This window comes from Pteropus medius, unplaced genomic scaffold (genome assembly GCF_902729225.1).
Source record: "Pteropus medius unplaced genomic scaffold, Ma_sr-lr_union100, whole genome shotgun sequence".
In the NCBI taxonomy this organism is placed as follows: domain Eukaryota; kingdom Metazoa; phylum Chordata; class Mammalia; order Chiroptera; family Pteropodidae; genus Pteropus; species Pteropus medius.
Window position 1 is genome coordinate 2,671,367 of NW_024353908.1, and position 24,598 is coordinate 2,695,964.

Sequence of the window (24,598 nt, forward strand, 5' to 3'; positions counted from 1 at the left end):
GTTTTTATTCAGAAGGTACCACACAATGAGGTACCAAATTCCAGAATATAGAACTTGTAAGGAAGGTTACTATAGACTTGCCAATGAATTAAATGAGAGAAAGATGTTGTATTACATGTTTTGCAAATATTATAAAGTTAATATAGTTAAAAACTTAAGGTTAAACATTTGAGTTCTTGTTAATAAGCCCAACATAAAATCTGTCCTCAGGTTTTTAATGAATCTTCCAAATCCTAGTGAATAGAACTTTGGCAAGTACTATAAATTAAAATGAAGAAAAAATACACCAATGCCTTTGACATCCCCCAATAAAAAGAAAAAAAATACACTGAGGATAATTTCATCTGTACTCACTGATAATAAACATTATTTTCTTGATTAACTATTTCTAATCCTAGAGATATAATTAGGGCTAAATCTACAGTGCAGAGTGTGTGCTATATAGAAATACCACTATACGTAAGTTAGCACAACTCCTCCTTTTCTGGCAGAGGAGAAATAAAATTGAAACCAATGTTTTAAATCAAGACATTTAACATAAACTTTGAAATTATATACACTGATTTCTAAGTAAGAAATTCAACCAGTTAAATTGAGCAAAATAAAAAATATAAGTAAATTATTGTTACTCATAGTATTTTATGTACTGTCAGTAAAAATCAAATAATTATGTAATACAGACATGTAATATACATATGTAAGATAGACATCTTCATAGGTGTGTGATATTAATGAAAGATTAAATTGTCTAAAGAAAAAGTCATTAAAATTATGGCACTGAGAAAGCTAATAAATATTTGAAATTTTTATTGATTTTAAATGTAAAACAAAATCCAGTTTGAACAAGTGGAATACAATGTCTGAGATATTTCTAAAGCTATCATTCTACATAATAATGAAACAGAATTTACAGCATAGTATAATGTGAATTTTTCATTCCAGTGGTTTATATATTTTCTTAGGATGAATTAAATTTGTTTTTTTAACACCATAATGGAACTGTTCAAAAACAGGTATATTTTTAGTCACTTGCCCAATTTATCATCATAAATATGTTTTAAAACACAAATCTGTAAATATTTGGGTAAAGAAGCAAGCAAAGTCTTCACTTTTGTAAGCAAATAGATGGTGGTATTTTTTGTTGAAAACTTTGTACTTAACCTCTCTGGAATACTGCTATATAGAGAACCTACGTATTGTATTTCATGAGATGCTGATCAACCCGATTTTTTGCATGTTATTCCTACAAGGTAAAGAACTTCTCTATTGCTCCTAATGCTATTGAACCAACTCCAAATTATTTCACGCTCATCCCTGCAGAAAGTCCTATTGGTCCTTTTCATCAGCCCTCTGCCTCACCTGCTGCTAAAAGAAAAGGGACTGGGCAAAAGATTCTTCCTACAGTTTCCTTGGAGCAAGAGACAGGGCACAAGGAGGGGAGGACTTAGCTGTTGACAGATTTAACACATACCTTAGATGTGTGCCCTAGAACACAACATTGCCTCCAATCGCCTATCTTTCAGTCAAGTCACTTCTAACACTAGTAAGTAAAATATAAGGTGTTCTTAAGTCTCTATCATTAGGTATCAAGCTTCTCCTGTTATAGTAAGTAATCTCTTCTTTGGATTAAAAAAAAAAATTCCCTTAAGGAAAAAATACCACCAACTTCTTAACCTAACTGCTAAATTATAGCTTATTTGTTTTAAATGTGACTCAATCATCAAGAATTCTGTAGCAACTACTGTGAGTTTGATTATTAACAAAAAAGTAACAAAAGGATGATTAATTAAAAGTAACAAAAAGATGTAAGGATGAACTACTGAAGGACCAAAATCAAATTCTGATTCTAAATATAATAGCAAAGAAATTTTTCCATTCATAATTAACATGTCTTTAAGAGTTAAAATGATTTTGGGGGTCATCCAGATATCACGCCTCTCACAAATAGTAGTCTTCTGAATTATAAAACTTTATAAAGTTATTTCAAAAAAAATCCTACATAAATAAAAATTATCTATATATAGAAATATCTATTCAGCAATTCCATAATTTAAATATTCAAATCAAATTGGGTAGAATTTGTTCCCTCTTACCCCCACAGACTGTATTTACACACTAACATACCAAGTTACATTTAAACAATGAACAGTACCACCTGACTAAAATGGAGATAATAGTGGTCTAACACAGTCCCTAATATTTTTCATGAACATAAAATTGCAAGTTACTTATGTGAATTATATTTCAATAAAACTGTAAAAAAAAAAAACTTACTAATCTGGACTTTGGTTTCACATTTTAAGGTTTGGTTCTGAAATGCAAATATGGTTTTCGAAAGTCCAATAAAAAATCAATCTCTTGGTTAGTACTTGGATGGGAGACCACCTAGGAAGACGGGTGCTGTAGGCATAAAAAAAAAAAAAAAAAATCAATCTCTTATATGGTCTGTGTATGTACTAATCTTTTTTAAGGACTGTTGAATCCACTGCATCACAAATGGGAAGCTTTGGTGAAAAAGCAAATGTGTCCAACATAGAAAATAACTATTTGGTCAAAAGTATAAAAGGTTTGACGTTACTTGAAATATGAAAAAGCTGAGTATGTGGAAGATATATGAAAATACTCAACAGAGATACTATGAAAAGTTGAATAACAAAGTATTTTTTTCCTCAAAAAATTATTTTAGGCCACAGTATATAAGAGAACTTATTGCTATTTGAAGTATTAAAAATAGGTTTATATATAGCAGAAATTATGTATCAGTAATACCTCTTTACTGATATAAAATATGCCCCTTTTAGAAGACATATTAGATCTCATTTCTAAAACTGTATTTTTCTTATTTCCCAAACTTCTGTATGTCTGATCAAATTGACCTTACCAAAATCCCACAAATTATAAATCAATTAAAGTTCTAATTTCATTAATTTTAGCTTGTTTCATTTCGTTAGCGTTTGTTTTTTTAGTTCCAAAGGCTCCAGCTGCAAGTTCTCTCTTTGTGTTTTGTATTTTCAGCATATTTTCTTCAACAGAGTCCTTCACTATAAACTTTAAAAAGAAAAAAAAAAAAGTTAAATTGGTTAAGTACTTTTCAGGTCACAATATTTGAAATCTTTAATGTAAAAAAATGAAAATTTGAGAATGAAAATGTTGGTTTACTATAAAGGAATCTGCTTTCTTACAGTATTATATAGCTTTCAAAAATGGTCAATAATATATTAGAAAACATTTTAACTCCTTTTTCCTGAATATTTAGTGAGAATATTTATAATATGATATAATAACTAGAGATGAACATTGCTTCCCATTAGCACTCAATATGGTTTTCTCTATAAAGCATATATATGGCCATAAACACACAAATTACACCTTTAAAACCCCATCATCAGATATGAGCAGTACACAGAAAAGCAAACTATAGGCAACTCCGTAACTGGAATATTTACAAAATAAATTTAGCACTATATTTATAAAGCCAAATGAGATTTTCTCAGAAATGCAAGAATGAGCTTTTATCTGGTATAATTCATAACATTAAAAAATTAGAGAAGAAAAGCGATTATCTCAACAGATGCTTAGGAAGCCTTTGATAAAATTCAACATTTATTCCTGATAAAATCTTCATTAATCTAGACATAAACATCCTCAGCCTTATTAAAGGCATCTTCAAGAAACACCAAGAACAACGTACTTAATGTAAAACAATAAAAGGATTCCCAACAGAGAAACAGGTCAAGAATAATTACTATCACTACTACTATTCAATATTGTATAAGAAGCTACTGTTACTGTAATAACTAAAGCTGTGTTATAAAATGTTACTGAAATACATAAAAGACTAAATAGAGAGATACTATCTATGTCCCTGAATGGGTATACTCTTTTATAAAGAAGACAGTGCTCAAATTAATCTTAAATTCAATAAATCCCAAATAAGATTCTTTTTTTAAGTCAGTTAACCTTTATTCAACATCAGCTATATTCAAATGTGTAGAGTTCTTTCCCAGTTGGCATGGTCTCCCAAACACGATTCTTAAATGAGATTTGGTAAACTATATCAAACAGTTCAATTCAAGAATAAATAGTAATAAGTAATACAATTTTCAAAAAGAAATGTAATGAGAGCACTTTGCTCTACTAGATACCCAAGCATACTTTATAAAACCATAGCAGTTATACCAGTAATATTGCCCTAGGAATAAGAAAAGATATCAAGGGAACAGAATAGAGTCCATAAGAGTCCCATGTAATATATATGAATTAGTTTATGAAAAAAGTGACATTTCAAATCAGAAGGAAAAAAGGATGGACTTTTCAAAAACAAAAAATTTGTGATGAGCAAATGGTTTATTTGAAAAAAATAAAATTAGAACCGTATCATGAATCACAAACAAAAGACAAAATATTTCTAAAGAATCAGAATAAATATAGGACATTTTTTAAAATCTGAAGATAAAGACTTCGGTTCTAAGTAAGACCTTAAAATCTAAAAGATATAAAGAAAAAGGCTGGCATGTTTCAAACAATAAAAATTTTAAAACCCTCTCATGATAAAAAGCACATAAAGTTCAAAGGTAAGGAACAGCCTGGAATAAACCATTTCCAATATACATAATAAAACATTTAAAATTAGAATGTATAAAAGGAATACTTTATACTATAATATTGTATTAGCACTTTCTGAAGAAGCTAGGCAAAAGATGTAAACAAGCAATTCATAGAAAAAAATACAACAGATATGTGAAATATACTCAAGGTCTTAGGTAAATGCAAATTAGAAGAGCACTTTTTTGACCATCACAATAAGCATAAATTTACATCATAAAGCCTATTGTGAAAACAACTTGACAGCTAATAAAAATCATAAATTAGAATTCTAGTTTTCTTAACCTATCTTTAAGAAATACTTATATATATGCAGAAAGATGCATGTAATATAATGCTCATATGGCACTTTTTTATTAGCAAATAAATTAGACTGGTTAAATTACGATATATCTATATGCAGGTGTTAAAAAGAATGCGTTTATACAGTAGTCAAATTATAGAGACAGAAAGTAGAAGGGCGGTTGCCAGGGGCTGGGGGGAAGAAGAAATGGTGAGTTATTACTATTTAATGGACACAGAGTTTCACTGAGAGATGAAAAGTTCTGGAGGTGGATGGTGGTCATGACTACATGACAATGTGAATGTACTTACTAACATTGAACTGTACACTTAAAAATATTTTTAAATATTTTAATTATTATGGCATGTCTATTTTACCACAATAGGAAAAAAAAAAAGAAGATCTAGATGCACTTATGTGGAAGTTTCCAATACATCTTGTTAAGGAAGGAAAAAAAAAACATGTTGCAGAATAATAAAGTATGATCCCAGTTATCATAAATGAAATTTTTAAAAAGAGATCTACACATAAGAATGAATGTATGTAAACATCAAGAAAGAGACGTTGAATAGCATATATTAAACTACTGATGGCAGTTTTCTCTAAAGAGCAGAAGTGATCATATTTTGCTTTGCATAATTTTATTTTTTTTCTTTTACAATAATATATTCATGCATTATTTGTATAACTTAAAAACTCTTATCGACCTAATTTTAAAAATATATGGCTTAAAACTCACTTTTGTGATGATAACTTCCTGCTTCTGGCCAAGTCTATGGCATCTGTCAAAGCACTGATCTTCAGCAGCTGGATTCCAGGCCTAACAATGGAACATGAGTTGCTTTATCACCACGGTGATCTGCCCAAGTTCTTCCATTTCAGTATTCTTTATCTTTTACTGACTGAAATTTTTCTAACAGAATTCAAGTACTGACATTATAAATGCTCTGGGGGAAAAAAAAAACCCCACACTTCCCCCATATTCCAAATAACTGCTATGCTAGGCAGGTGCCCTGTCATTTCACTCCACTGCTTTTAGTATCTAATACAGGGCCTGAGACATAGAAAGCACACAATATAGATGATTGTTAATCAATAAAATAATACCTTTCTGCTTTTTTTTTTCCATTTTAAAGTTGATCTATGTCTGCTTAACAGAGAAAACAAAGTTTACATATCTTCTTACATAACTTATTTGTATCAGAAAAGATATGTAATTGGGTCCATTTATGAAAAAGTGTTCTCTGTTAAATTTTAAACTATAATTCTTGAAGCTCAAAACAGGGTATTTCAGGGGCAAGGAACATTTATATGGCAAAGTACCACCTGAAAATAGAAACAAAATTATAAATCCATAGGTAGATAACTGTATAGTATGATTTATACTTCTTAGGCTGTTTCTGTCTTTCTTTTTAAAATTCCCTTGGGATCAGGGAAAAAGGAGAATTTACTATTAACTTGCTGTAATTTGAGTTTTGGGTTGTTTTTGATATAGGAATTAGATTTAAGAACATATTCAGCTTATGATTTTCTAAAACTGACAGATAATAATACTTTGTGAATATTTTGTATTTCACAATTGGACACATTTTGAAACCATTATACCAAGAGCTCAGGTAAAATGTTCCTTTCTGTTGCCTATATTTTGTCTAGGAACCTTATGTTAAGCTGGCAATAATACATATAGTATGATTACCAAGAATCAAATTTATCTCATTATAAAACTGATAGCTCCCATTCCCACATGAGTGATGCAGGAAGCAATTAGCTTTATCAAAAGCTCCTAATGGAACATCAAAATGAATCTTAACTCTTACACAATAAGGTAAAAGATTTTCATGCTCAAATTTTTCTGATTGAATCTTATTTTTCTGGGACATGGCTTTTGTTTTAAAGTTAGAAACAATATCTGAAAGTTTAAAATGCTCAAACAACTTACTACAAAACTGTTAAAACACTCTACAAGTTTTTTTTTTTGAACTATAACTGCTAAAAAGTTTAGTTTCTAATCAACTTAATAATATTATTAAATTACTCTATTTGGTATGAACAGCCCCTTCCTTATTAAGTACTGAGATTATAGCCAAAGGAAAAAATAATTTGGGAATTTGTTCCAAAAATCAGCTTCTACGATTTTCATTGGGTTACTATGTAAGTTAATCTGTAGTTACAATGAATATTTTTATAATAACCATAAAATACTACAACTCTAACAAAGATTTAAAAATACATCCACAGAACTAAAGCAAGAAAATACAACAGACCACTGTCACCGATGATATTAATGTGAATACCTAAATATGGCCCTGGTTGTAATCTTACTTGGAAAGTTACCCTCAGGTGAGGAAAAAGCCAGAAACAGGTACATGCATCAACTGCATAGCCCAACCAGAATAACTCAAATTTGTATCTCAATAAAATTTCTTTGTTATAAATTTTCTGAGTTTTAGGTAACAAGCTATAACAAATTTTAAATCTGCGAATGCACACAAAAAGCACAGGGTTGCCTCTAGCCCAAGCAGTACCCAGTGCAAATTCAAAATTGAGTTAGTGCCTCCAGCCCAAACCAGCCCCTTTGTGCAATTATGAAAAGGTGTTCTTGTGTGGATGCAGCTCTAGGTCACCCACTTAGGTGAGTAAAGTTCGGAGTAAATTTTAGCTCCCAATCTACCCCTAGGCCTGTATTGTACGACCATAAGTGGTTGCACTGTATGTATTAGACACAAAAATTTACCGCAATCATTCCAGTAATGATATTGTTTCTAAAATTGTGATGCTGGACCACCTGCACCTGAATCACCTATAAAAATGCAGCTTCTTGGGTTTCATTCAATAATTACTAAATCTCTGAGGAAAGAGGTCAGAAATTACATTTTACCAATACCTTTGCACATTAAAGTTTGAGACCATCAGGACAATGCTGGTAGCTACTTTGTTGATCTTGTTTATAGCCAGATTCAGAATGCCTTTAAGAGTTCCTGACACAAAGCAGGATCTCATTGTATGTTGGACAAATGAATGAACCCACTACCCTTAAAGCATACAGTTAATAGAAATGTATTCTCTAAATAGAGAAGTAGAAAACCACAGTACTTAAGGACAAAGACTCTGATCCTACTTTGCATATTATAGCTGTGTGAGGCTGGACAAGTTATTTTACTTCTCTAAGCTTCAGTTTCCTCATCTAAATAGGAATAACAAGATCTACCTCATAAAGGTGGTGTGAGATTTCCATTTGATATACATTTGAGAAAGCCTTTGATAGACATTTAATAAGTTATCTAAAGTTTGTCTGAGGCATTTTCACAATCAATTATAACTATGAAGGTATTTACCAAATAGTTTTTATTCTTTATTTTTTTAGAAAAAATAATAATATACCACAAAATCTACAAACTACTTACTGGATCCATTAAAAACACCCGAGAAGCTGCAGAGAGATTCAAACCAACTCCACCTGCTTTTAAGGATAGAAGCATTATAGTTGGAGATCCGGCTTCAGTGTTTTGAAAACACTGAATGGATTCAACTCTTTTCTTTTGGGCCATTGAACCATCCAAACGAGTAAACACAAATCCGGAAGCTCTAATGGAAGGGACAAACAAGACAAGCAACACTTCTTATACTATAAACAAAACATGTTAAGTACTTACAATGTCTTCATTCAACCAATTTACTCATTTATTTTGACAAATATTTATAAACCATCTACCAATATGTCAGACTATACAGACAATTTTTTTCCAATTCAGAACTTAATCTTTAAAAACCCTTGATCCCAGGAAATATTCTTTGTTGCGACTTTAAATGTTATTTTAGATAGTGAAATAAATAAAACTGGTAAAACAAAAATATTTTTTTGCTATCCAAATCAAAACACTTACGTAAAAATCCTTTTACTCAAAGTGAGAAACACTGTTGAACTTACCTTAGTGGTGTTTCTATTAAAGACAGAAACGTCGTAAACTGAGAAACAACTAAACTTTTTATGTTGGGGTTCTTCTTTCTTAAGTCAATCAATGCATGCATTAAGGCATTAATCTGAAAAAAATTAGGACACCCATTAGATTCCATTTTGAATTGGCAAAATGCATCCAAATTTTTTTATTATGAAGAGAAAGGTGCTGCCATGTTATTTCCCTAAAATGCAAAAGACCACTAACTTTTTAAAATTAAGACTGAATGAATACTATCATAATCTGAAACCTTTCTTTTCTCTGAAATCTACCACCAAAAATTTAAAGAAAGCCAATAACCATCAACAGAGTATAATATTCAAATGACAAAATTAAAAGCATAATTATTATTTTTACATATAGTATTTCTTTATATAAACACAAAACAAATACTCAAATATTTATGCATGTGTATTTTACCTTTGAACTGGATGTCCATTCCATGTTAGACTTTTTCTCAGTGTCACAAGCCAATTCTTCTGGAGGACATTCTAATAAATTATCACCATGTATATCATTTCTGCATAAAGGGCATTTAGCATGTGGCTATATAAGAAAGAACAAAGTATGAATGATACTTATCAAAGGAATTGAAATAAAAATTTGCCTAAAATTTTTAAAAAGTATTTTAAATTCTCTATCTCTAATAGCTAGTATTTTATTAAACTTCTATTAGATTCATCCATTTGAGAGAAAACTGTACATGCTGAACTCCAGATAGATATAATGTTCTAATGTGGTTAAGTGGGATGGGTGAAAAAGAGCAAAAGTGCATGATCTTGACCAGCAACAAGAGCTTGACATAAATATTATACTATTTGCAGACAAGTAATAAAACTGTGAATAACAGTTTCTCGAACCTAACTACAATATAGCAAACTAGTTGGAACTATTTAGAAGGAAAAAAATTTCTTTCTTGATGGCCTGTGAACCAGTCAAGATTTGTTAAATCCTATCAGGTTCATTCAAAGAAGTATCTGTTGTGTCCATTTGTACTAAGACATGATAATAAGATTATTTCTTAAATAACTATATATCAAATACCATTATAATAAAAAAGATTCTGCAACTGAAACAATGTTAGAAGTCAGTATAGTGAGATTACCTTTAAAGAGGAGGGAGAGCATAAATGACTAGGAGAGGACACAAGAAAGTCTAGGTAGTTAGTTACATGGATGTGTTTAATTCTTAATTCACTGAGCTATACAATCATGACTTGTGCATTTTTTATTATATATATCACATATCAAAAATGTTTTTAAAAAGTTTACCTCAGTTGAAGAAATGCTTAAAAGATTATTCTACTTCAAAAAATTCTATCAAACATAAGACCTATCTTAATCAATAGCCAACAACCACATGCAGCAATTAAGTCCTTGAAAAGTGGCAAAGTCAAATTGAGATGTGCTATAAGAGTACAATAACACTGGATTTTGAACATTTAAGTTTAAAAAATCATGTAAAGTATTTCATTAATAATTTTTATACTGCCCTGGAGGAGGGGGCAACAAACATACACTGCAGTAGCTCCTGTGACTGTGGTGCCTGTGAAGACCCAAGTATGCAGCTCCAATGGCATGGTCAGTAAGTGCCATGGGCACAAAAGGCTGGAATCCGGGCATCCCTGGCCGCTGCATCCTAGAGCAACCAACGTCAGCCTCTGCTTACAACTACAGCTGTGACCAGGCTCCCACAGACTCTTGCACCTGGCAGCCTGCCATGAGGCCATGGACTTGGAGGGGGAGGTAGAGGATAGTCATACTGGCTTCTCTTCCTAATGCTCTTAGCAGGACATGACTTGGCTATGCCCTGTCCCTGTCTGCTCTGTGGGATGGAGGCCACTGACAACAGAACTCCCTTGACTGCTTGGTGGGCTCATGGACCCTACCCCAGGTGACCCCTAACACCAAATGAACCGTATAAACACAACCATAGAAATCTGACCTGCCCCAATGGATGACAGGCTTCCTAGGAGCCCAGCCCCCACCTCTACAAGAGAGAAGGCCTTTGTAGGGGGGTGGCTGGAAGCCCTTCATCCTGCCCTCAACTCCCTAGCTACAGTTGAAACTCCAGGGCCCCACCCTCCACCCTCCAGAGCTAAGTGTCCCCCCTGGGCAGGCCAGAGCAGCTCCCTTAGCTGGACACTCTGTTCCCAGGAGAAGGGATGTTTCTGGGAAGAACTCGTGGCCAAAGGGCTGTTTCTGAGGAGGACATGACCCTGGCCAAATCGAGGATATAGCATCCATCCCCTTGTCAGCAACTTCTAAATGAAATAAGTTGTCTTCTCCAAAATGCAAAGCCCTGGCCTCCCCTTGGGTGACTCAGGCCAATGACCCCAAATTATCACAGTCCCTATACCAACTCCCACTTTTGCCCCAGGGGTGCCTGAATGTTTGGATCTCGAGCAGATGTAGTTGGATATTCCTGGCCCTCTAGGCCTCATCAAGAACCCCTGGTATCCTGGAACCCCACCTGGAGGACCATCCCACTCCACAGCTGGGGGAGAGGGGTGTTTTGCCTCCACTGCAAAACTCACTGAAGCCTCATACTTAGACCTGCCTTCCTGCCAGGACCCTACACAGCTGTGGTCTGATTCCTTTTTGTAGCTCCCAGCATTTGTCTTCCCCCAACCCCACACCTTCATGGTATTTATTTCAGACCTCCACTGGAGGCAACATAGAGACACCTCCACAGCCTGAGGTAGATGCCTCAACTCATGAGGTCTCCATCATGATCTTGCAGCATGGGCCATTTCCCATGCCCCTGACCCTTGCCAATCTACCAGGGGCACTTCACTGGCTGAGGCCCTGTTCCTCAATCACTAGAGGCTGCTGGTGTAAAAAAAAGCTCATGCCTACAGGGAAAAAATAAATTAATCAATTATTTCTATATTTTAGATATACTGGATAAAAAAGTTAACTTCATTTGTTTCTACTAGAAAATTTAAAAGTACCTTTGGGTCTCACATTATTGACTTATTTATTGGACAGTGATGATGTAAACCATCAGTAGAACTAGGATATTGAATGAAACATGCCTCCAAAAATACGGTATCTTTTTACGTTAAAAAGGTTTAATTATAAGAAATATATCACTTATTAAATACTGATATAATTAACCATGAAAGATATATTAGTTAATCCAAGCATAAAGCTCCTTCTAGGCTGTTGAACTTGAGTTTTCATTACACTCAAGACTGGTTGCACCACTCCATCAAACACTGAATCTGTACTAAGCATAAAACTAACCTGTTCATTCTGAATGACTTGGCAAATACAGGGTTTACAGAAGACATGTGCACAATGTGTTATGACAGGAACTGTTAAAGAATCCAAGCAAATTGCACATTCTTCATCGGAACCTGAGCTCAGAATTAACTTCATCTTCTTTATTAACTTCTTTCGTAGTTCTTCGGGTGTATCATTTCCTAGAGAAAAGGCTGAAAAATTAATTTCAGAGCAAATTTTGTAATATGACTAGACAAGTTAATCTTCTATATACAGGAAAAAGTTTGCTTGAGCAATCTTTAATCCTTTTCTATCATAGGCAAAATGCATGGTTTAAATTTGAAATCCTGGCCTTTTGAGCCACATTTCTCTTGCTCAGGCCCACTTCCACTTCTGAAGTGTACTTTTCCCTTCTAATAAAACTTTTCTACTGTAGATAGATAGATGATAGATGATTGATAGATAGATAGATAGATAGATAGATACATAAAGTGTGTCTATTAGTGGAAATACTGGAAGATCTCATTAATATCCCATTCCATTGGTAAGAGAACTCTTGGGTACATTCCCAGTTGAGTCCTATACTAAAAACAATGTCTATCTGACAAATAACAAACTAAATTTAAGGCATATGAAAAATTTCTCATTCTTATTTAAATATGTCTAACAAATATAATGGTGTAAACCAATCATATTTACCTACCTGAGGGACCACTGGAAGACACTGCATTTGTAAGGAGCTGAGTATGACAACAAATCTGCCGCAATCTAAGCAAAAGACCCAGGACATCTGCATAGTGTGCAAGCACAGTCCCTTCATTAAAATACCTTAAGGTAAAAATGTTAAAATATTATGAAATGTTAAATAACATAACAAAATTTCATATTCTAACAGTCAAATAAAAATGGCATTGTTCTCTTCTCTGGAAATCACATCAAAACAAGAATAAGGAACAGAAGAGCAAACGTTATCTTTAATGAAACCAGGAGAGATTTGTAAAAATTAAGCAAAATTATAAGAAATGGCTGCTGACTGCAGTATAACTAAGATAGGAAGATGCCAAGAGATATGACTACAGATCTCAAACAGACCTTCCAGACACAATTCTTCAAAATAGATGGCATGCCCCAAGGGGAAAATCAGCTTCTCTCATGCACAAAAACAGCATGTACGACTGATGGCGTCAACTTCCCCTGGAAAAGTTTTACACCAAGAAGGAGGGAAGGCAAACTGAATAAGAAAACAACACACAGACCTGTGTTTTCAAAAAAGACTATGGCATAGCATTCCACACTGTAAGGAATCTTAAAGCTTCTGGTCTCTGTTATGTGAGCACAAGCGAAACCTAAAAGAACTTCCATGTAACCTTGAGTCATAAACAGGGATACATCCTGCTAGCCTGGGGCACAGGTATGATCCCATCTCCTTCATATGAATCTCTTGCTAATCCAGAAAGAACTAAAGATATTCAAATATAAGTCATAACCAGCAAAGAGCAAGAGGGAGAACAAATGACAGTGAAAGAAAACTCATCAGAAAAATGTTGCCAAAGAGCAAATAAAAATCAGGACCACGAATATTGCCATAATTTAACACCACTCAATAAAACAATTTCTCCTAAAAGAAAATCCAACAGGTTAAATCAGAGACAAAGAGCTTCAAAAAGGTATGGTAAAACAGCAAAGAAAATAAAGATGAGCCAGCATAGCTCAAGAGCGTAAAAGAGAAAAGTGAACCATCAGAGATAAAAGCCACACTGAAACCAGAATAAAAGAGACTAGCCACTGATAAAAACATAGGAAAGAATGTGGGAAACAGGATAGAGAAAAGCAAAATTAAACAGAAAGATGTAAAGAACTGAAGTTGAATAATATATATGGAAAAACAAAGAACATCTTTGTTTACACAGAGAGAAATAAAATGGAACAGAAAACAATATTTAAAGAAAACTTTCCAAAAAAGGTCAGGGTTTCCCACAGAAACATTCGATATAAAGTCCAGAAGAACAACGACAATACAGATTCTGAAGGAAGAATGGATGATCCAAAATTATACACTAAACCAATCTGATATTTAAGTATTCAGGCAACAGAAGAAATTTAGCCTAATTATTAGAGCACAGACTCTAATAGAGCTAGATTGTCTGAGTTCAAAACCTGATTCTTCCAATTTAACTAAGAAACCTTGGACAGGTTTCTTAAACTCTGTCTTGATGTGAATGCTGACAGTGGCATAGTAATAATAAATACCTCATAGGACTGTTGGATTAAAAAAGTTAAAACATACAGAGCATTTAGAATACCGCCGACACCATGGTAAGCGATGTAAATATGTATCTGTTATAACTAATAGTATTATGGGAACAAATACTTCTAAATATTCAAGAATGTGAGAATAGGCAATATAAAGATTAAATTTACAAGCTCTAGAACCAAATTGCCTGAGTTTAGATACCAGCTCTGTCATTCACTAGCTGTGTGACACCAGTACAAGTTACCAAACCGCTCTGTGCCTCTTTGCTTTGAAATCTCTGCTTTGAAACCTCTTTCTTAAAATAATCTTTCTCAATATCTGTAATTCCTAATAAACTTACTTTAAAACTCACTGAAGTTCTTATGTTTTGAAGATTCTCCTATTTTCTCAGCCCTGTTCTGCCTTCACTTGTTTCACATTCATTCTGGTTCCTGTGAGTATTCACATCAAACATGCTCTTGCTTGGATAGAATTTCTCACCTTCTACCAATTCCCAGTCCTTTTAATATACTTCATCAACTTCTATTCCCAGATTTCCACGTGTTGTTGGAAAGTCAGACTGACTTAACCTCTAAAGACATCCAATAATCCAATACTACATGAAGTCTCTCAACCACTCTTAAAAATCCTACCTTTGTATGACTACTGAAATCCAGTCTTCTTTCCTCAACTTCCTACCCTTCTCTCATACATACCCTTGTCTCATATTTCACTGATTATGCTCTTGATATTATATACTCCCACCTAGGCTTCACTTTTCTCTACCGATTTGCTTTATTCTCTTTTGTACCTGTACTCTCTTCCGTGTCCTCTTCCTCTTAAGGCAGTTACCTAAATAAAACTATCAAATAATTGATCCAGCAAACAACTATCAATCTTATTGACTAGTCTCACTCTTCCTCCTTTTACAAACTTTGTGAAAAATGGTGTACCCCTATAGCGGCTAGTTCTTTGTAATCCTCTCAGTCCTATAATTTGGCTATATACCTCATTCTGGTAAAACTATTCCAATAGTTTACACCAGTAACCTCTGAATCACCAAATTAAATAAACTTTTCAAAGTGTCTACACTATGTGACACTACTGACTATTCTTTCTTGATTATGCTCTTTCCTAGGATTCTATAACAGTTTTCTTTTACTTCATACTCCTCTCCTTGATAGAATCTCCTACAAGTGGTTTTTCTTTATTTTCTGATTTCTTGAATGTGGGCAGTTCCCAAAGTTTTGGTCCTGAAATAGGTTTACTTTCTCTACATATATACATCTCTCAATGTTTCATCTACCCTCATGACACAGAGCCCGGAATAGAGAAGCAAGCAAGGTCTTCTGACTAGTAATTCAGAACTTGCCATTTCAGATCAACTTTAATTTTTCCCTATCTTAAGAAATTACTTACCTGGTAAATTACAATATCAATTCATCCACTTTAACTACTAATTTATAAGAAGTAGTTTAAATATGAAGAAGCAGATGATAGTATACAGACGAAGTATATCTCAGTATACTTCAGACTTTACTGCTAACTTATCTTAAAAATGCTATATTCAGTTAAATGAGAAACAAAGAAAATAAAAATTATTTTCTAAAATGGCTTTCTTTCTCCATACCTTCCAATAGTATCTCTGCCTTCATTTTTCACAGACTGATAAATCTTTCTCTCTTCATCTGAAAGTGTAATGTGCTGAATAAATACTTTACGTTCTGGTAACTCCAAAACAGGTTTTCCTTTAATTTTGCTTGTCTTTGTTCTTCTAAGTGTAATATTTTTAATTAGGGACTGTAAACGCCTAGCCAAAATAAAACGAATAATTACATAACCTTTTATTTCTATATAAGTTAATTCAATAAGAACAAAAAAGAATATTTTAAACTATTACTGTTTTATAACCTTAATAAAGGATTTACTAAAAATCATTCATTTGGGGTATTACCCAATCTGATAATCACAGACATAATCTACAAACAGAAAATTATAGCAACAAAATGCTTTGACATTTGCCCTCAATTCAATATCTGTCATATGGTTGAATCTTTAAACTTTTCTCCCCATTTTTGTTCTAATCACTAACCTTTTTATTTCTCAGTTCCTCAAATACATCACCCATATTCAACACTCAAATTCTTAATAAGCACCTATCATGCTTATTAAGTGCAAGGTATTATACTAAATATCATAAAATATAAATAAGATCTTACCTTCAAAAAGTATTTTCACTATTACCAAAATCAAGGTACATAAATAAATAATTTTTATAAAGTAATGAATGCCATAACTATAAAAACATTTGACAATCCAGTAGAGGGAGAAATGCCTTCCAGGTTCTACACCTTTACACTACCTTCTCAATATCGGAATAAAAGGAAATATAGAAATTCTTTTTTTAAAAAAAGTTTTTTCCTAACACTAAAATATAAATACAATTCCTTAAATTATAATTTAAATAGCTGGATCTAGGGAATCAAGTAGACAGTTTTGCAAACTAGGTTAGTGGCTTTTTAATTTTCACTAGAACTCACAGTAAGAAATACAGTTTACTTCATTTAGCAAACATAAACATAAGCACATACACTTATAACACAAACATTTCATTAAACAGTACTTACTATGTGTGATGCTCTCTGCTATTAAATTTTTGACTATTTCGTTATAATGCTAGCTGCCATCTTTTTAAATAATTTCACAAACCACTAATGAATCCCCAAACTTCTATTTGAAAACCAATATTCTAGACAAAAAACTTAAACCACATTTGCCTAGTACCTTGCAAAATGGCTATCAATAAGTTGAATTTTATTTATGTTCTCAACTTTTATCTGTCTCCACCAGAAACAACTTTCTTTTATAAAACTCTTCTTGATGCCATTGTACATTATTCCATCATTCAATTACCACTATATAAAGCTACATACAAAATACGTTATAAAAATTTAGTGCATACTGGACCCTCAGAGCATACAATGTTTTTCCTGTCATTACTTTATCTATTAATGGTGGTTTCAGGGGTTATAGCAATATACAAAGACCACAAAGTCCTGTCTCTCCTTTCAGTTTGACAAAAATCATAGGACGGAAGGGTTTGTGTTTTAGTGGTAGTTAGAAATCTGTCTCCCAAAACAAGAATCACTAGGTTCTGAGAGTCAAAGGCATGAAGTTGTAAACACTTTCTGGAGAGGAAAGCCAAAAGTCAAGTTAAAACAGTAATGAAAGTGGCAAGTGGTTCAAGTTGCTAACAGTTATTTGTAGATAATAATAATCATTTGTCATGAATTTACTTACCTAAGTCCTCCTTCATCTCCCATTGTGACAGGACGCTGTATTGTTCTATGCCACCACTCTCTATCAATAAATGGTTTAAGTTTTAAAAAGGAAAGAAGAGACCACAAGTCCTTTAAAGAATTCTGAATTGGAGTACCTAAAAATAACAGAAAATTGTTACAACTCTATAACCAGCATATCCAATCAGGATAGTCATTTGGCCCAACCAAAGGAGACAACAGTTGAAAATGGGCACTCTGTACTAGGCACACTCACTATCAAGCTGATATTATAATCCTTTCTTAAACATGTGTAACCTCTAAATATAGTTTTGCCCTAAATTTCAGCTCTCACTTGCCTTACTAACAAAGAAAAAGACCACAGATCCAGCAAATTCAGCTTTCTCCTTATCAAGAACACGTGCTTTTTTGATTTGTAAATCAGCAGCACTAGCAAGGAGGGAAAAACTGATTTGAGTTTATGTTCTCTTTCCTATTCTCTAGTAAAGCAAACAGGCTCTAAGATGGGAAGCAGAAAACTTAAGATTCTGATTGAAGAATTAAGATGTCTAATGAATCTCCAATGTTCAAAAATAAGTCTAGTAAGATTGTCCCATAAATTAACTATAATTCAAATGTTGTTATTTCATGGGAAATTATGAAGAACAAATCAAAAATTTTACTAAATGATTTCTACGATTAATTTTAAAGCAGACTTTATAGCCACTTGACGTTTACAAAGTTACTTCACTAACATACTTAATCATACATATTTGGGAGTTAATTTTTTTTTTTAAGTATAATGCTATCATTACCTGTTAATACCCATCTTCTTTCTGCTTCTAAATCAAGAACAGCTTTTGTCTGCTGAGCATTTGGATTTCGTATGGCATGTCCTTCATCCAGGATCACTCTTAGCCATCTTATGCTATGCAATGGACTATCACCTTTCGTCTGAATAAATGTTTCATGTGAATTAAAAACACAGGAAATTAAAATTGTACTTTATGTAATTTGATAAATAATATGAGTTATTACTCTCAAATCAACTTACTATTGGTAGGTACTGCTTTAAGCAACTACATACATTAAATATCAAATGTTCACAAGCTTATGAAGTATTATTACTCCTATTTTACAGATGAGAAAGATTGAAGCACCAGGTGTGAAATATGTTGCTTACAGTACCACAGCTAGAAAGTAGCAGAGCTAGCATTCAAACCCAGGTAATTTAGTTATCTGCTGTGACCTGGCTCAGACTGAAACATAGTGATGATATAAAAATTGTCAATTGTAAAAATTATATGAATATAACATAAATACTCTCTTTAGGTAAAAGTTAACATTCTTATCAGAACACTAGAATTTTGAAAATAAGGTATTTTAAAAACATTTTAACTTAAAAAATGAAATTATAGACAAACAACAATTACACTTCTAAATGACTTGGGAAACAAATTTCAGCTACAAAAAAGTTTATTTTGGTACTGGGGCAATAAAATCATTGTGATAAAAAACAATATTCTAGAATATTTAAAAAATAGAATTCATTTACAAATGGTTATATATACTTAGTTACAATTCAAATTTAAAATTTTAACTTTGAAGTGTTCTAAATGAAAAATGTTCTTACATTATCTAAAAGTGCAACCTTTTATTTACAAAACATTAAAACACAATTTGCTATTTATTTTTAAGTATTTAGAAAGAAAAAAGAATAAAGCCTGAATTTTAGAACACTTTAGAAACCTGAAACATATTTCTTAAATTTAATTTTTTAAAATCTCTGAGTATTAGCATACTTACTCCATAGTCATGAGTTAAAATATTGTATGTGGTCAAAACAATATCCTGTTTTGAAAGCAAGGCTGGGTCTCTAATACGATCAGGACCATAATAAACATAGAAATTCAAGTGCACATCTGATTTTATATGTTGTCCAAACTGGTCCTGAAAGAAAATTTGAAATATTTTGAATAATAAGCAGATTAGTGTCAGGTTAAATATGTATATAAAAAGTACTGTCCTGGTAGTAGTGTCACACTAAAATTACATAAGATCAAGTTTCTTGAAACTAAAATAAGAATGATAATAATACTAATTATCATTTTATTGTCAGAAAAACTGACACATATACAATAACATATTGTATAAACTTTGCCTGGTCCTACCAATGAGCAGCCACTTCACTTTTAGGAGGAAAAACAAACCAAGCTTCTTTTTTTTTTTTTAATTAAGTTTACTGGGGTAACATTGGCTAATACAATTATATAATTTTCAGGTGTACATTATCATTTCACATCTGTATATTCTATCGTGTGTTTCCTTCAGCTACCATATATTTGATCCCCTTTATCCACTTTACCCTCTTCCTAAACCCTATATTTGACCTCCTATACCCTGTCTACCTCCCCACTCCTCCCGCACCCCACTAGTAAACACTAGCCTATAGTCCATGTCCATGTGTCTCTGTCGGTTCTGTTTGTTTGCTGCTTTTAGGTTTATATCCCACATATAAGTGATAGCATGTGATTTTCAACATTTTCAGTCTGGCTTATTTCACTTAGCATGATTATCTCGAGGTCCATCCACATTGTCGCAAGTGGCAGTATTTCATCTCTTCTTATGGCTGAGTAATATTCTATTGTATATATGTACCACAGCTTCTTTAGCCAATCATCTATTGTAGGACACTTTGGTTGCTTCCATGTCCTGGCCACTGTGAATAATGCTGCTATAAATATCAGTGTGCGAATATCTTTTTAGATATGGAAAACCAAGCTTCTTTAAAATAATAATTAGGTTTTCAAAATTTAATATTTTAACACAAAGTATCTTTAATGTTTCCAGTTAGTAAATAGACCTAATGATATGAAGATTAAGCAGTAAAAGAACAACCAATTATTTTCAAGAATGTAGGCAAAGATTCAAGCACAGTATCCACTTTCATTCATTATATGCCTGCTATGTGCCAGGTATTAACCAGAGGATTGTACAGCTGAAAAGAAAAGTAAAACCAGGTTCCTGCCCTCTTTGAGGACATAATCAGTTTTTGAAAACTTCTTTTCGGTCTTTTTATTAATCACGAAAAAAATATATATCATGATTAGATTAAAGACAAGAGAGAAAGACAGCTGGGAAACCATTAGGAAAGAGATGAAGCCCTAAACCAAAATAGCATTACGAATAGAATAAAAAAACAGGTGTGAAAGAAAGATACTAATAAGGATTGATGGGACTTGAGGACTAATTAAATATGGGATATCTTCATAAAGAAAACAAAGAAGCCACATACTTAAAATGACTGCCTAGAACTGTGTGATAAAATATAGGGAAGTTTAAAAAAGGAGGGAAATAAGTATAAGGATGAGAAACAGATAAAGTAACTATTATTTTATACATTTAAAAATTTTGATCACTACAGAATAACTGACTGGAGAAATATACTAGGAAAATTTAAAGACTGGTTCATAATGCAAGTGCAGATATAGATTTTAAACTTATCAGCAGACAACACATGAAGTAAGATTTTCTAGGGAGAACATGTACAATGAGAAAATAGGCCTACAGAATACCAATATTTAAAGAGCAGGCTTGTTTCTATTGGGAATTATAACATGATGCCTGGGATATCCTAGGAGAGAAAAAAAATGGCTAAGATGAAAGAGGCTCTGTTCATCTCTCTGGTGACCAAATCAAAGTTGTGACAGAAACAAGGAGCAAACAGCAAGAAAAATCACCTGAGGTCTAGATGAACAAGCCACACAACTAGGGAGAGAACTAAGAAATCACCCTGCAATGGCAGAAGGTAGGGTGGGGCGAGGACACTGGGCTGGCTAGTCCCAAGCAGCTGAGGGGGACGGAGGCTGTAGCAGCAGCAGACGCCTCTTAAAAGGGCTAAGCCCGCAAGACAATTTTTGCAGGGACAGACCAGCTTGCTCTGAGCACCAGCGACAGTCTGGCTGTGCAGGGGGCACTAGGGACTTACAGGGGGCACTGAGTTGTAGGAGTGTGGGCCAGAGGCAAGACTTGCTCTGTACAGAAGAGCCAGCAGTATCCATTATTCCTCTTTTGAGCCTTCCGCACTCCCAGTGCGTGGATGTAGCACCACCATATCTAAGATATCATCAAACTAGATGACAGAGGTCACTCCACCCAAGCCACATCCAGTTGTGTCCTTGCTTAGGTGCCCTTGCTGAGCAGCGCCAAGACTCACACTGGTGGCAGCTGGCCCCAGTTTACGGTGTGACCTTTTGAGGCAACTATAAGCACAGCAACTGTGGATTGCTTGCTAAATCTTAACAAGTGGCCCAGGAGGAGCACAGGCTGGGGCTAAACTTGGCCTTCAGCTGAACCCCTCTCAGGACTGTGCCACTGGACACCTACTATACAAAGCCACACTAATAAAACCAGGAAAGTTAAGAGCTTTGCTTAGTACATAGAAACAGACACAGAAAGGCAGCCAAAATGGGAAGAAAAAGAAGCAGAAACCATATGAGAGAACAGAACAGAGATCCAGGAAAAATGGAGTCAAGCAATCTAACAGATGTAGAGTTCAAAACACTGGTTATGAATGTATAGGAAGTGTAGATGAATTCAGTGAGAACTTTAACAAAGAGATAAAAAACATAAAAATGGAAATTATAAACGGGAACCAGTCAGAAATGAAGAACACATTATCTGAGATGAGAAGAATATTAAATGAAATAAACAAGGTAAATAAAGAAGAGGATCAAATGACTTATATAGAGGAAAGGAAAGCCAAGGACACTCCATCAGAATGGCAAGAAAAAAGAAGCCAAGACTATAATAATAATTTAAGGAGCCTATGGGACACTATTAAATGTAAAATATCTGTGCCATAGGAGTACCAGGAGGAAAAAAAGAAACAAGACGTTGAAGAGCTATTTGAAGAAATAATCACGGAAAACTTCCCTAACCTGGTGAAGGAAATAGACATGCAACCCCAGGAAGCTCAGAGTCCCAAAAACCAGGAACTCACAGAGGCCCATACCAAGACACATCCTAATTAAAATGCCAAAAGTTAAATACAAAGAGAAGATCTTAAAAGCAGCAAGAGAAAAGCAGTTAGTTACCTAAAAGGGAGCACTCATAAGACTGGCAGCTGATTTCTCAAAAGAAACTATAGAGGATAGAAGGGCTTGACACAAAATATTCAACTTGATGAAAACCCAGGATCTACAACCAAGAATACTTTATCTAGCAAAACTATCATTTAGAGTGGATAAAGAGCTTCCCAGACAAAAATAAACTAAAGGAATTTATCAACACCAACCAAGTATCACAGGAAATGTTGGAGAGACTTCTTTAAGAAGAAAAAACATGCATCAAAAACAGGAATAAAGAAGGGTAGCAACTATATTCCTATTAACAAGTACCTCAAATAGAAAAGAGTTAAGTGCTCCAACCAAAAGATAGAGTGGCTGAATGGATAAGAAAACAAGACCCCTACATAAGCTGCCTATAAGAGAATCACTTCAGATGAAAAGACACACACAGACTAATAGGAAGGGGATGGAAAAAGATATTGCCTTGATGGACCTAGAAGGTATTGAGGTGAATAAAATGGGTCGGATAAAGACAAGTATCACATGATTTCACGTACATGTGGAATGTAAAGAACAAAATCAACAACAACAACAACCACAACAAAAGCGGAAATAAACTCATAGATACAGAGAATATTCTGAGGAATACTAGATGGGAGAGGGGTTGGGGGGACAAAAAAAAAAGCAAAGGGATTAAGAGGTACAAAGTGATAGTTACAGAATAGACATGAAGATGAAGAGTGTAGCATGGGGAAGATGGTTAATAATGTAATAAATATGTAAGGAGGAAGAGGGGTATTAGATTTAGTGGGGTGATTGCTCTGTGAGTTATGTGGATCTCTGATCACTATGTTATACAACTGAAACTGGTATATTATTGTATGCCAACTAGAATTGAAAAAAACTCATTGACTTGTACAATGTAAATATAAGCAACTAATTGTCTATTATATTTCAATAAACATGGGAAAAAAGCAAATGTATATAAACTTAAAAAAATATTCTAGCAAAAAAATAAAAAACTAAAGCAAATTTTGAAATTCTTGAATCTAGATGAGTAAATGAAGATCTCATTAAAAATTTTCATAATACTTAAAAAAAAATACTATGCTTTAAGGGGGCAAAATAGGCCAACTAAATAGGAACCATGGGAGGAAAATAGGTGTGGAACAAAACAGTGGTAAGAAAGTTGGGGAAGCAAACAAAGTTTTGGGAAAGGCCAAAGAACAAAGTTTCAAGAAGAAATGCAAGATTAATATTTAAATTTTTAATTTATGTTCATTCCCTCTCTTTACAAGATTTAAAGATGACTTACAACCTAAGATCTAACAAAAGGTGATGAAAAAGGAAACAAAGCCAGGGTAGAGGAAAAGAAAGAACTCATTAGACATAGCAACAATGAGGTCACTCACTGAAAGCCTTCACAAAGAGTTTCTAAAGAAGGCAAGAACAAAAACTGCTACTGCAGGCTTGAAAAGAGAATAAAACCTGAAACAGATAAGGCAAAAAGACTGAGAAGAGAGGCTAAAACATGAAAGAATGAAGGTGAAAAATGCAGAAAATTTTATCAAGAAATATGGTGGGGGGAAAAAAATGAATGAATCAATGGGATTGCCTTCAAACAGAACAGAGTATATTTGTGGAAGGCTTAGACTTGAAATAGAAGATAATTAACTCTTCTGGAGAAGGAGAACTATATCATTTAGTTTCTAATCATTTTGCTATGTTATGTATGTATGTGTGTGTGAAGAAATAGGTATTATTTCATTTCCATTGGGAGAATAAATAATTTATCTAAATATCAGAAAATGTAAGTGGTGGAAGTGGCATTGGTATATTACTCCTTTAACTAGATTCTTGCCCATTTTTAAAGATGAAGACATGAAAATAAGGTAGTTTTAGCCTGCTCAGTAGGGTGCTAGGTCATTTACTTGGGGACTAGGAAAA

General features: G+C 33.5%; 1 protein-coding gene across 7 annotated transcripts in view; it reads right to left on the reverse strand.

Moving 5' to 3' along the window:
• Positions 1 to 790: 790 nt before the first annotated feature.
• HLTF (helicase like transcription factor) overlaps positions 791 to 24,598 on the reverse strand; it is a 45,203-nt gene continuing 21,395 nt past the window's right edge. For 2 of the 7 annotated variants that reach the window (XM_039851736.1, XM_039851734.1), the window contains exons 15-25: positions 19,389 to 19,532; positions 18,398 to 18,536; positions 17,605 to 17,740; positions 15,935 to 16,114; positions 12,775 to 12,899; positions 12,093 to 12,283; positions 9,265 to 9,390; positions 8,817 to 8,929; positions 8,293 to 8,473; positions 5,628 to 5,708; positions 791 to 3,048 (exon numbers count right to left, since the gene is read on the reverse strand). In XM_039851736.1, coding sequence (XP_039707670.1) covers positions 2,896 to 3,048; positions 5,628 to 5,708; positions 8,293 to 8,473; positions 8,817 to 8,929; positions 9,265 to 9,390; positions 12,093 to 12,283; positions 12,775 to 12,899; positions 15,935 to 16,114; positions 17,605 to 17,740; positions 18,398 to 18,536; positions 19,389 to 19,532 — 1,569 coding nt within the window. In that variant the 3' untranslated portion in view covers positions 791 to 2,895. The remainder of the gene's footprint in view (positions 3,049 to 5,627; positions 5,709 to 8,292; positions 8,474 to 8,816; positions 8,930 to 9,264; positions 9,391 to 12,092; positions 12,284 to 12,774; positions 12,900 to 15,934; positions 16,115 to 17,604; positions 17,741 to 18,397; positions 18,537 to 19,388; positions 19,533 to 24,598) is intronic. The other 5 variants (XM_039851738.1, XM_039851737.1, XM_039851735.1 and 2 more) reach the window with 4 other exon arrangements.